The 13,715-nt window shown below is 39.8% G+C and overlaps 1 protein-coding gene across 1 annotated transcript in view; it reads right to left on the bottom strand.

Annotated features, from left to right (window-relative positions):
- PLGRKT (plasminogen receptor with a C-terminal lysine) overlaps positions 1-13,129 on the bottom strand; it is a 34,272-nt gene extending 21,143 nt beyond the window's left edge. Inside the window, exon 1 of the mRNA XM_074931664.1 lies at positions 12,910-13,129. Coding sequence (XP_074787765.1) covers positions 12,910-12,990 — 81 coding nt within the window. The 5' untranslated portion in view covers positions 12,991-13,129. The remainder of the gene's footprint in view (positions 1-12,909) is intronic.
- Between the last annotated feature and the right edge of the window lie 586 nt (positions 13,130-13,715).

Raw genomic sequence — 13,715 nt, 5'->3', positions numbered from 1 at the left:
CTGCAGAAAATTACTCCATGTCTAAGAAATTAGGAAAAATCAAAATTTTCAGGTATCATCATGAAGGTGGCTTAATAAAGATAAGTTGGCAAATATGTAGATGCAAAGAATATCATCACACAAAATTTTATTAGGCACAGGAAATACTCTACAGAAAGCAGCCTATGCAGAAGCACAGGTCAGTTCTTTTTCTTTTTTGATCAATGAAAAGGATAAAACATAAAAAGCAGTTTTATTGTTTAGAAACTCATGGGCATTTTAACATTACCCATTCTTCTTCCTGCAAGAGTCAAAACATAGCACACATATGCCTTTCAACAGCCATCTCATTTTATGATCAACTGATAAATGATGAAAAGTATGTTGAACAAGTAATGGGTTAATTGAATTTATTAAGAAAAAACCCATCAGAATCCCACAATACTAATCGCAAATATACTTCATCATAAAATTAAACAGAGAGCATCACCCCCTGCCCTTACTCATACTTTCTTATACTCTCTTTTCCATTCCTACTTTTAGCTTGCTACTCAAAGATCATCCTAGGATAAGGATAGGAACATGTAAAAGATATAGATCCCTACCTTGAACAAAATGATAGAGTTATGAAGTCAATTCACCTTACCTAAGATGGAGTACTCTTAGTCTACTGTATATTAGACATTAATATTTTCCCTTTTCAAGCTTTGTTTTCTTCTCCTCTGGTTTTCATTAAAATTTTGCATTTGTCTTTAAGTTGAATTACTAAAACAGAATGTGGCCCAATGTCTAGCTTCTCGTAAAACTCCTAGATTCACAGAATGATTTGGGTTGGAAGGGACCTTAAAGATCATTTAGTCCCAACCCCCCTGCCACAGGCAGGGACACCTTCCACCAGACCAGGTTGCTCAGAGCCCCGTCCAACCTGGCCTTGAACACTGCCAGGGAGGGGGCAGCCACAGCTTCTCTGGGCAACTTGGTCCAGTGTCTCACCACCCCCACAGGAAAGAATTCCTTGCTTATATCTAATCTAAATATACCCTCTTTTCATTTTAAAACCACTATGCCTCATCCTATCACTACACTCCTTGATCAAGTCCCTCTCCACCTTTCCTGTAGGCTCCCTTTAAGTACTGAAAGGCCTCTATAAGGTTTCTCCAGAGCCTTCTCCTCTCCAGGCTGAACAACCCCAACTCTCTCAGCCTGTCCTCACAGGGGAGGTGCTTCAGCCCCTGATCATCTTCCTGGCCTCCTCCGGACCTGCTTGAGCAGGTCCATGTTTTTCTTATGTTGGTGGCCCCAGAGCTGAACACAGCACTGCAGGGGGGGGTTTATTAGAGCAGAGTAGAGGGGGAGAATCCCCTCCCTCACCCTGCTGGCCACACTTCTCTTGATGCAGCCCAGGATACAGCTGGCTTTCTGGGCTGAGAGTGCACATTACTGGCTCACAGTCAGTTTTCCATGCACTAACACCCCATAATCCTTCTCCTCAGGGCTGCTCTCAATCTACTCATCGTTGCCCAGTTTGTGTTTGTGCTCAGGATTGCCCTAATCTGTGTGCAGGACCTTCCACTTGGCCTTGTTGAACTTCATGATGTTCACTCTGGCCCTCCTCCCAAACCTGTCCAGGTCCCTCTGGATGCCATCCCTTCCCTCCAGTGTGTTAACCATACCACACAGCTTGGTGTCACCAACAAACTTGGTGAGGGTGCACTCAATGCCACTGCCCAGGCCACCAAACTTCTACTGTCCTATCTTGCAATAGTATCTTTATATTCTTAATACATTTTTAATTTAACTGAAATAAAAATTATGTATACAAACACTTCCTCTCAAATACAAATTATTTCCCACTTTCAAATTAATTGGGGAGAGGAGGGCAGAGGAGATAATTGATCTGCCTGATAAATAAGTCAGGTTTTCCTCATCTCTCCCTCACAAAATTCTCAGTATCTGCAGTAGTAAAGGACATTCAGCAAAATGTTATGTATTAATATGTCCTAAGGACAGTACAATCCATTATTCATTTCAAATCTCACAAAACCAATAATTTAATATCTGTATGTCTACATATTTGTGTAAAAAACATTTATCTTAACTATGCAGGTACAAATACTGCTTATACTTTATCTATGCTAAATGAGTAATCTAATTTTTCACTTGAACATTTAAAATGCTTCATCTGCCTCTTTCACTATATCCTGTCACATATGTTACCACAGAAACCTCTGCTTCTTAAAAAGTAAGAACTTCAAAAGCCACTAGGAGGATAACTAGATTATCAGATGCTTCCCAATCAGAAACAAACTTAAAACTCCTGTTGAAAGTTTTAAAGTTATTTCTTTCTGGGCATATGTAAGCCCTATGACTGTTGTGTAGATTTTCAAAGATACATTGAGATGAAAAATCAAACACCAATAACAAACGGCTGTCTAATTGAAGTTACAACATCTTGTAATCTTTGCTAGATAAAAATCTCATTGGTAACATAATATAATAGCATTCACACAGAAATCAGTGTTAGGTCCTGAAAAACAGCTATTTTCTGTATTAAAACAAGCCCCACCAAACGACATTTAGTTAGTGTTTGAGCTGGTTAGAAATTCTAGGGTTGGGCTAAGGAAGAAACAATGTTAAGTTCCAAATAAATCTAGAAAAAAGTTGTTACATATTAGCCAGTCTTTGGTTAAATGGATCTGCATTCTGTTCAGGTACTTCAGCTCCACTGTTTGCATAGTCATAAAGATAAGGTTAAAAAGCATATTCAGAGGTCCTTTAAAGTTAGCCTGAAAGCAGGGAGCTGAAATAGACATTTCTTTACCCTAGTCAAGACCAGCAGTGGCAAATTTCACTGCTTTTCTTAGTAACCCATATAACAGCAGTTAAGCACTCAAACAAAGTCTCCTAATAGTTATCCCAATACTTGCTTGCATGCTTTACAATGGGAAAGACTCCCTTCTTTAGAAGGACGTATGAGAAAAATGAGTGGATTAGAACACCACCACCACAAACTTAAAATTCATAAGGGACATGTTTATATCATCAGGCAAATACAATTTCTTAATGAAAACATTTTTAGTCTTACTACCATCCTCTAAACTTTTCACAGCTTGTCTGCTCATTAAAAGAAGTGTTAAAATCTTTTTCCAAGCAAAGTCATCAGTAGTGCAAACTGAGTAATTTTATCCTCTGGTTAATAAATCCACATTACATTTGCATTTAACAAGAATCTGTGCTGTTGACTCAGCTTATACATCAGTATACAAATATATTTAAATATTTTTAAAAGAGGGTATATTTAAAAAAAATACACCAATATTTATGCACAAGTATATAAAACCTAGGGCTTTTTTAATCTCCTGAAGTTTAATCACTTATACTCAGTTAATCTTTCGTTCTTGGATATAAGACTCTGGACTAATATTTATTTTATCACCTGTTATACTATCGCCTATTATTTCAGGCATTTTCCAACTCATCAAGACAATCAGAATACTAAACCAAACCTCCAACATGAAATTTTACACAAATATTTAATTGAATTATGGCCAGATTTTCTTTTGAGAAACTGCTGAGTGTCTGGATAGAAACTGAAATGTTCTGGTTCTTTTCCATCACTTACAATTGGTCTGACTTTATTTTTCTACTATAATTATTTTAATTCAGAAAAAAAAAAAATCCAGTATAATTTGGTCATAAAACATGGTCTACTTAGAAACTTGCTACAGGGTACTTTTGATACTTTCATTTCAGATTTAAGGACAAATTTTTGAGCCTAGAGAAAACTGCCTTGTTCGTTGCATTTATTGCCATTCAATGCAATACATCCCTGGTAGGAAAGTAATGCAATCATGCTATGTTTTGCCTCTAACCAAGCACTGACAGTATAGAGGAAATAAAAGCTGCGTTTATCTGTGCCTTCACTAAGTTTTTGATTGTTTTTACAAATACAAATTCTTTTGTCACACATCTTCTATAACATCAAATTACAGTCTAATGAAATAATTTAAAAAAGCATATTCTTAGGCCACTGAGAGCATTAGAGCTATTTGCAGACATGGAAAACACTCAACAGAAGTTCACTTCAAGCTGAATCATGAATGCATGTGCCATAGCTCATACATGAAGTGTAAAATGCATATATTTTTCTCCATAGGCAAGAACTGAAGAACAGATGAAAGCACAGAACACCGAAGAGTCATTTTCAGAAGCAGAAATCTTATGATTTATGATATAATTTTGATGAATCAAGTTATTTCTATGGTACAGAATCTGCAAGAGTCAAACCTGGTTTTCACATTTCTCTGTTGTGTCCAAAACAGCATTTCACTTACAGAAGAAGCTGCTATATTCTTTTTCACCATTAAAAAGTCAGACTATGCGTTATTGCACTGGAGGATGTTTCCCCAGCAGTGTTTTATTCTGTCTGCTCAGCTATTCAATGTAACAATTTTTACTAACTGAGTCTAGTTTTATTTTCCTTATTATTTTGCATTATTTTGCCAAATCTTGAAAAGGAGTTGTTAAATTAAAGCAGTGAAAAAAACCCAAATTACCACCAAAGGCGTGTGTGTGTGTGTGTGTGTGTAAGAAAAAAAGAAAAAAAGAGAAAGGGGCATAAATGTATCCAATTAGGTGCAGAACTGCAGAGGAGCTTCAATACCAGTGGCTGACCCTCATTAAGAGGATAACGTAGTCTTCCCATGCCTTGAAACAAACCGATATAACATTGGGGACACCAAAACAGGGAAAAGATTTGAAAAACAAGGAGAAGCTGACATGGATTTTCAGGAAAGATGTAATTGCACTGCATTGTCAAAATAGAAAAAATCAACCCATTACTTTTCCAGCTTTACTTGATATTGGCATCTTTTTTACCAAGGAGTATGGAACCTTTCCCATGCCCACACAGGGAGCGTACAAGGAGCAAGTCTATAAAATCCCAAAGACTAACTGCTATGAAAGCAGATATATGGCTGTTTCCTGGCTATCCAATATTACCTGGGGAGAAGAATGCACTTTACAGTCTGACATAATAAAATAGGAAGAGAGGAGGGATGGCAGCAGGAGTGAGACTATCCAGAGATTAATATTGCAGACAGGAGGTTATAATAAAACTTTTTTGTTATGGTAAATACAAGATTTGTCAGAAGTATATTATTTTCCTAGCCTGTTTATTTTCTCAAAGGTTATGTGGCTCTCATCAAAGATTAATTTGGAGGATTATCTCTGACTCCTGAATGCAATTATGCTTTCCCACAGAGAAGATTATTCTTTTGTCTGATAAGGAATTCTCTTGCTGGGAAAAAAACCCCCAAAACTCATCTGAACAAAGCTCCAAATCACTCTGAACTGCTATCCCAAAACAACAATAAAAATCTGTTAGCTACAGAAATTATATGCCCTAAACACTAACTAGTCTCTTTTCTTTCCAGCACTTTCAGTGATTTTTGGCTCTTCCTGTATTACTTTATCCATAGACTTTTCAAGAATTCCAGTCCTCCAATCTTCAACTCTTATCAGTCTGATCTGCCCCTGAAAGTCTGGCAGAGCCAAACTGCTGTAATCTTAAAGTAAGACTTTTATAGCAAGTTTTGCTCAAATAATGGTTATAGTTTTTTATTGGAATTGCTGATATTGACCAATTTATGTATGTGCTACTGCTGGATAAGTAATATTAAGCAGTATTGGAGAAACTTACCTTGAATACAGCAATATATATTATAAAACTTTCAAAATATACAGGAGATCATACAATTCATTTTCAAGTACATTATCCCACACACAACCAGATTTTTGCTTAGTTTTTACAATCTGACATGCAGGGCACATTGAGGCTTTAAATCTGCATTTCCTTCCTTGTGATGTTACTTCTGTATCAGTATCACACATATCTGAAGTCTATCTAACAACCGTCAGTTAAAAGATCATGTTACAGCTTGTTTCAACAGATCACTGCAGCCTATGTGGTGCTCAACAGGAATGCAGACGTCAAGAGGTCTCATCATGGTTCTCATCAAGAACTCATAATTCTCAGCCTGCGAAGATGATGTGAGGAAATCCTGCCTCCCTACAAAATACAGTGAGACACGTCTGTGCCTGGTGGTCAGAGCATCATAGAACAACTCAGGTTGGACAGGATCTCAGCATGTCCTGCTCAGAACAGGGTCAGCCATGTGATCAGCCCAGGTTGCTGAGGGCTTTATCCAGTCAGATCTTGAAAACCTCCAAAGGATGGAGGTTGCACAGCTTCACTAGGCCTGTGCTCCTGTGGGAAAGAAGCAAGTGGATGTTGGCCTGTCCTTGTGGGGGAAAAGGTTACTCCTTATATTCGGTCTGAACTGCTCTCTGCCTCCTGTTTCAATGTATGCCCTCTACCTCTCACCCTCCTGCAATCCACCACTGTGAACACCCTGACTCTGCTTTCCCGATGACCTCCTCACAGTTACTGGGGGGGCTTTTGTTGGATCCTGCACCCCAGAAGGCATCTCTCACCAGGGTGAATAAGTCCAGCTCACTTGGCCTCCTTTCAAGAAGTGCTCCAGACCTTGATCATCCTGATGGTCTGCTACTAAACTTGCCCCTGTTCATCTACATTTTTCCTATATTCAGAGAGGAAAAGGAGGACAAAAATTGGAGGCAGTATTTAAATCCATTTAACAAAGCATTGAACAGAAGGCAACTTTCATCTTCCTCAGTCTGACTGCACTACTGCTTATAAACACCTCATAGCTGGTCCTTTTGACAATCTTTGCTGCCAAGGCACACTGCTGGCTTATGCTCTGTTGCTGCCTTCCAGTGTACCCTCCATCTCTACAGTGTTGTTCCCCAGTTGTCAGTCCCAGGGCCTGTATTGTTGCCAAAGGCTCTGTCTTGCCAGGAACACTAGGAGGTTGTCCTTAAACATGTCAGCTTTCCTGAACTCCTTTGTCCTCCAGAGCTGCCCCCTATGGCACCTCACCTACCAGTTCCCTCAATAAGAAAATCTGCTCTCCCAGTGTCCAGGGTCTGCACTGTGCTATCTGCCTTCCTCAGTCCTGTCAGGATCCTGATCTTGCCACCACAACCAAAACTGCCTTTGATATTACACCCCCAAATCAGACCTTCCCTATTTGTAAACAACAAATCCAGCTGCACATGAGCCCTGGATGGCCCATCCAGTACCTACCTGTATCAGTTATCCCTCGCATTTTCCAGAAATGTACTCAGTTGTTTATGTCCTGCTTTATGGCCCTTCTAGCAGATGTTAGGAGACTGAAGTCTTATGAGAACCAGAGTGAGCAATGGAGAGACTTTCTTCAGTTGTTTAAGGGCTTCATGTACTTTGTCACCCTGATCAGTGGTCTGCAGCACACTCCCACCAGAGTGTCAAGTTTTGTGGCCTCTCCTCTGACCTTAACCCACAGGCTACTCCCTTCATATCATGGGAAGCTCTTCTTCTCTTCCCTACCTGTCTTTCCTGAAAAGCTTGTATCTGTCCATTACGGATTTCCACTGCATGAGTTGTCTCCACCACATCTCAGTTATTCCCATGATGTTGCAGTTTTGTGACCAGAAAGAGCTCTTGCTCTTCCTGCTTGTTTCTCAGGCTCTGTCCATGTGTACCTGTGCATGTACAGGCCTCCTGTCTCCAGAATCATCCACACTGCAGAAACTTCATCACATTGTCACTCATAAAAGCTTCTGCAAGGACCAGATATGTTCTAGACTTGTTTACTTAATACTTGCTGCGACAGCAAAATACTCCTATTGTGCTGTTATACTGGGCACAATTTTTTTTAGGAAGGAGGAATGAGATTTATTGTTTTATTTGGAGAAAACACAGAGGTTTTCCATTGTCTTTGTTGGTTTTGGTTTTTTTTTGGGGGGTTTCTTTGTTTTGGGGGGGGCATGGTGGGGTTTGTTTGTTTGTTGGTTGTTTTTTCAGGTTTTGTTCGGTTTTGGTTTTGCTTTGTTTTAACAGATAAAAACATTCTGCAATCGTTCAGAGAATTCCTTGTGCTCTAAATTACCACAGAAAGAAGTTAATTGTTTAGAACCTGATCAGTATCACATTTAGCAATTCAACAAAGCTAGGAATTAATATTTTCTATATGGCTTAAACTCTAGCTGTACAATTCTTGCTTTTTGAGCTGACCTGCCCTCATTTACTTCATACCACGCAGCAGTCCCCTATACAACAGACTTTTGCCTTCCATTCTCTGATCAAAACCAGTGTTTCTCTTTCTCCTCATTGCATTTTTGTACAATTTTCCCACAACAGTACCTAGGTGAAAACTTTAATAACTAGAAAACATCAAGAGAGTGCTTAATCCCTTAGGTATGATTATTATACATAAAGATACCACAAACAAATCAGTCAGATAGTGCCTTCCTGTTTTGGTCATCTCCTGCTAAAAACAAGCGTGATATAACAAAACTGTAAACTAATCATCAATTCAGATCTCATTATTAATGATGTTGCAGGCTAACATATGAAAGAGTAAAAAGGCTAGTCATTAAAGGACTTGGTCTACCACTAATTCTTTGTGAAGTTCCAATGAAAAATTTCTTCTCGTTAAGTAAGAAAACACCTTATACATTGAGATATAATTGAAAACAGTTACCAAAGATTTCAAATGCTATAAGGACTTAATTTTTTTTTTTAACTCCGTAGACTAGAAGCCACTGTTTACTATGCAGTATTATTCCTACACACATTGAGATATCTTTATATCACTGAACACTTATAATACCCCTGGAAAAATAACCCACAATCCCCCTAATAAAACAAAATCTCAGCCTCCTCCTCTGAAGGGTTACCTTTCATGTAGTTCATTGAGTACTTAGACTATATACAGGAAACCTGGGAACTGACTTGGTTTCCCCTGTGTAGAGTTTCCTAAGCAAAACAAGGAAAAGCAACTTTTTAGAGCCAAAAGCGGTATTACCTCTATAAAAATAACAGCTAAGCATAAACTAAAATCTAACTTGGGGATGGTGAGGAGTGAGTGGCATAGTACTGAGTCCATTCAAAACAAAAGGAAGTAGTTTTGATTCCTCTACATGCATGACAAAGCTTGGCAAAAAAATCACAGGAAAGCTTAGTGGTTTTTATGTCTATACCCTAAAGTAAAATTGTTTAAGCTGCACTTAGAATGTCTTTTACACATCAGCACAGAAATATTCTTCTGTAGTGCAAAGTTAATTTAGTAAGCTTTGGTCTGTACAGTCCTAGAATCAGTCATACTGTGCCATGACCTTCTACCAAGGTTTTCCTTCTTATCACTCTAAATAACACTACATATAGAGCATACAAGGCTGTTTTAATATTTTTAAAATTATCTGAAGACAATGTACTTACATACTAATCATAGTTAAACCTGTTTCATAATAATAAAGCCTTTAGCAAGCTTCAAAGTATGAGAATTCACAGTTTCCTATGAAGAGACCCACCTGATGGTCAAGAAATGTCACAGTCTAGAAATATCAAATTAAAAAAATTTTATATTTTAAGTGTTCTAATCCATACTGAGGAATGAATGATCAGCCACAAATATTGGTGCATTCTTAGCTGTCAGTTTCAAAATGTGTATCTTTCTCCAAGTTGCCTTGTATATCTTAAAATGTCTTTCTTAGTAAATAGTTATTGAAACAGCTTTTTCAAGGTATATTTGAGTTGTGGAATAAAATTCTAACCAGAACAGAAAGTACATCACATAGAACTTCAGCAAAAGAAATAAATTAAATTCTTGCTTTTAATTGTGTTAAGAGCACCCATACAATTCAGGAAAATAAATAATTTGCTACAAATGCTCTGAGACCTGGAACCTCCTCTTACCTATTCAGCCATGATAAAAGCACTTAGCAAGGCCATATGCTAGGCTTGAGCTGTAGATCTGAGATATTAAGTGTTTGGAAAGAATTTTGCAAGTTACACTTTAAGGAACAGGCTCATGATAAAAATGAAGCCTCAACAAACTTCTACCATAAACAGTCTCCACTTGATACAGACTGGTATTTCGTTCTGGAGCCATACCAAGACAATACAAGCAACTGGCAAGTCCTTCAACATCAAGGCAAACCATCAGTTGAGTTTTTATTATTCTTCCAAAAAGCATTAAGAAACAATTTACGAGGCCACAATCCCTTCTTTTCAGAATTATCCCAAGAAGGCTATAAAGAAAAAATATGTACACAACTTTACAACATCTTTTACCATTCTCTATATTCTGAAGTGGTTAGGGTGTCCAGCACACATCAGAGCAACTCTAAAACTGACCAAGCTTTAGCATGCACCAAGGCTTGGTATTTGGAGGGGTCTTTATCAACTTCTGTCATGTTACTTGCCTTTCTATTTTTGCAGTGGTCTCCTTCCAACTTACAATCCTCCACAGAGGATAAGTCAATGATTGAACAGCTTTGTTTGTATCTTCCCTCCATTCAGAGGAGAGCACATACCTTTTTTTTTTTTTTTCCTCAAAAAAAAAAAAGTATTGTGTCATGAAATCGATAGCACAAAAATTCTATTCCAACCAATTTACAGTACCTTTATGATTCCTCTTTATCTACAAGGAACAGAAGAAGCCTTCACAGATTCTGACTGTGTCACCAGCACCTGGTGTGTCTTGTTCCAGGTCAACCCAAAGACTTCCTAGTTTTTTTCTAAGCACTATCACACCATCACTGCTAGCAGGGAGGGCATCCTAGAAGAAACAGTTCTTCTTAACCCACACCGATTGGCTTTCAGAAAAAATAGTACCCTATTCCCTCAATGCTGTAACCATGGGGGGGTACACCAAAGCACATTCAGAAGCTATGAAAATCTCTACAATGTTTCAATCCCACGTGTTGTTTTGGGATAGATTTAAGTTTGAAACAAATCAGTACTTTTGAATCTCTCATACCAAATGCATCATATTGCTTGAAGTGGAAGCTTCTATTTTATTAGTAAATATGATGGTTTTCAGAGGAAGATGGGAGTACTGACAGCATCCACATCCTAGTATTTCACCAAAAGAGAGTATCTCATGCTTTAACTTAAGCTATTTCATTCTGGTCCTAGCATGACATAACTTCTCCAGGTATTTGTAGTTACAATTTCTGTCTAAAAACAAATAAATAAGACTGTACTATTTTCCACAAATAGCCTGGAAGTAGTTTGCCTAAACACTAGACTCCAGACACACCACAGGTTTTACTCACATATGGAAAAGACTGCCAAAAAACCTGGAAGAAGAGCTATCTTCTTCCATCCCGTTATGACACAGAATTAAGTACTCCCCTTGCACCCACTGCATCTTTCACATCTGACATAACTGCTCACTTTATGCATTTTTAAAAGATGCAGGTTTTCTATGGTATGTCTGCAAACATAGCACAAATCAGATATGATCTGCATTTGTAGTATTAGAAATAAATCTACTATGTTTACAGTTACTATTGTCAAAAAGAAGAAATATAACACAGGCAGAGTTATTAAAGAGCAACTTGCAAAAATACTGTATTCAATCTTTAAAGGGCTTTTTTATAACTGTCCTCAAATAAGTTTATTTTTTATGTTGGCTTGAGCATTGGGGCTAGAATTAGAGTTGTTAGGCACCTGAGGTCAAGAGGCCAAAGACTGCCTTTCAAAGCCTGCAGCACTCTACAAATGCTAGACTGAATTCAAGCTGTTTCCTCAACTCCATCTTTCGTTCTGCACAGCAGAGAAGCAGATCATAAAGCAAGCCTCCACTTTAATTTCACCATCATTCTCTCAAACTGAAAACCTTCTCATCATTTGGATTCCAAAAACTTTGGGAGTTGGAGGAGTCTCTCTGTATAGGGAAAAAATAAATTGTTTGTACACAAAACCTGTGCATGCATATGAGAAACATATAACCAAGCACAGACAGAAAATTGTGTTTACGATCCTTGCAAAGAGTTGTTTTTCATTTTTCAGTTAAGAGTTATCCAGTATTTTATTACCTTATCTTTCCTTATGCTATTTTTCTCCTTCCTAGCCACATTTCCAGGGTCACCTCCAGAGCTTAGTTTGCATGTGATCCTACAAAACTTAGTATCTGCATGCTACTTTGAAAACTAGAATATGCCATCTACTGGCATTTTAATAAATTGGAAGTTCATCCATCACTAAACATTTTAAGTTCACCTCTATTCACTTTAAATGCAAAACTAAAGGGATAAACTCCAGCTAAATCCTTCAGGTTGCATTCTACCATTTAGTATAGAAACGAGTTACAAATTGTAAGATACTGAAAAAAAACCCTAGAAAGCTCTAACTAGTGCTATACTGTAACTGCCATTCAGGACAACTTTCTGAACCTTGGTCCAACTCCTTTTCCTTCTCTTGCTCTGCTCCTATTTTATTGTTTTATGAGAGGGAATAAACAATCCCCTATGACCTATTTAGCCTGAGGTTTCTACAACAATGAACAGTTGTATAGTGTTCTCCTAGTAATGTGGAATAACTGCAGTTATCTAACTGAACCTAAAGAAGGAGTTGTTTGAAAGATTTTGTGTAGTGAAAGAGTTGAAACATATTTAACTCATTCATTTTAAGGGAATAGTATCCATGTTCTAGTAACCATTCTGTTTCTGATTCACTTTAACATACGCATGTCACTTAACACTGGAGCAGCCCGGCTGTGCTTCAGGGGACAGCTTGAGGTAGGTTTCCAAAACTATTTTTAGGGTCTGGCTAGCACAAGGATAGTTTCCACCTCTACAGCTTGTTAACAGTCTTCCCGGGGGAATGGTTAAAGAAAGGTGCTTCACACGTCTGAACTCGCCGTGTTAGAAGAGCACACGGGAACTGGCAGATGCAAAGGGAGCACCTCTAACTGCGGAAGGAGAGCAAGCCTCAGCGGCCGAAGCCGCGAGGCCAGCTCTGTGCAGGCAGCGGCCGTGGGTGACCTTCCTCCACACCGCCGCCGGCGTATGCGTTACCTGAAGCCGTGAGTTCATGGCCATAAACTCCCGCTGAGCTTTCAGGCTGTCGTTCGTGGACTTCGAGAAGACAAACCCCATCGTGCCCTGGCGCGCCGAAGAGACGAGGCCGGCGCGGCGGGAAATGCAGCCGGTACCGCAGGCGGCTCCCCTCGGCCGACCCGCGGAGGAGCCCGCCCCGGGGCGGTGGGCGGGGGGCCGCGGAGGGTCGACCACACCCGCGGGCCGCCCCTTCGCGCCCGCCGCCCCGCAGAGCGCGGCCCCGCCCCGCCCCGCCCCGCCGCGGGAATGGCGCCGCTCGGGGGCGGTCGGCTCCGCGGCAGGGCACCCACCGGCCGCCCCGCCCGCGCTGTCTGCGGCCGGCAGCTGTTCGGGGCCGGCGCCCGGCAGCCCCGCCGGCCCCTGCTCGTGGGGCGGGAGCTCGGTGCGGGGAGCAGCGGCCGCCGGCCGTCTGGAACGTCTGGGGTGAACGGCGCCGCTGGTGTGTACCTGGGCCTTTGTTTTCTGTCACCAGCTTAGGCCTTGTCTTCTCTTGTTTTCTTTTTAAGCTAATTTCAAGTAAACAGTAGGGGAAAAAAAAAAAAAAAAAGAAGCGGTTCCATTCAAGTGGGACTGGTACCACATACACTTGTAACCGAGGAGCATCGCGTCACTGAAATGACATTACAGGTTTCAGGCAACTTCGGAACGTAAACGTGCAAAGAAGGGCTTTGTGCTGGCTCTTGCAGCTTGCGTGGGTATTAAACATGCACTGGATGGGAAATACCAGTTCTGCAGGTGCCTGCAGGTAATTTTTTTTTTTTTTT

The sequence above is a fragment of the Athene noctua genome, chromosome Z (genome assembly GCF_965140245.1).
Source record: "Athene noctua chromosome Z, bAthNoc1.hap1.1, whole genome shotgun sequence".
Taxonomy (NCBI): domain Eukaryota; kingdom Metazoa; phylum Chordata; class Aves; order Strigiformes; family Strigidae; genus Athene; species Athene noctua.
The sequence above is the reverse complement of the archived record's forward strand: the minus strand, read 5'-3'. Positions and strand labels throughout refer to the sequence as shown.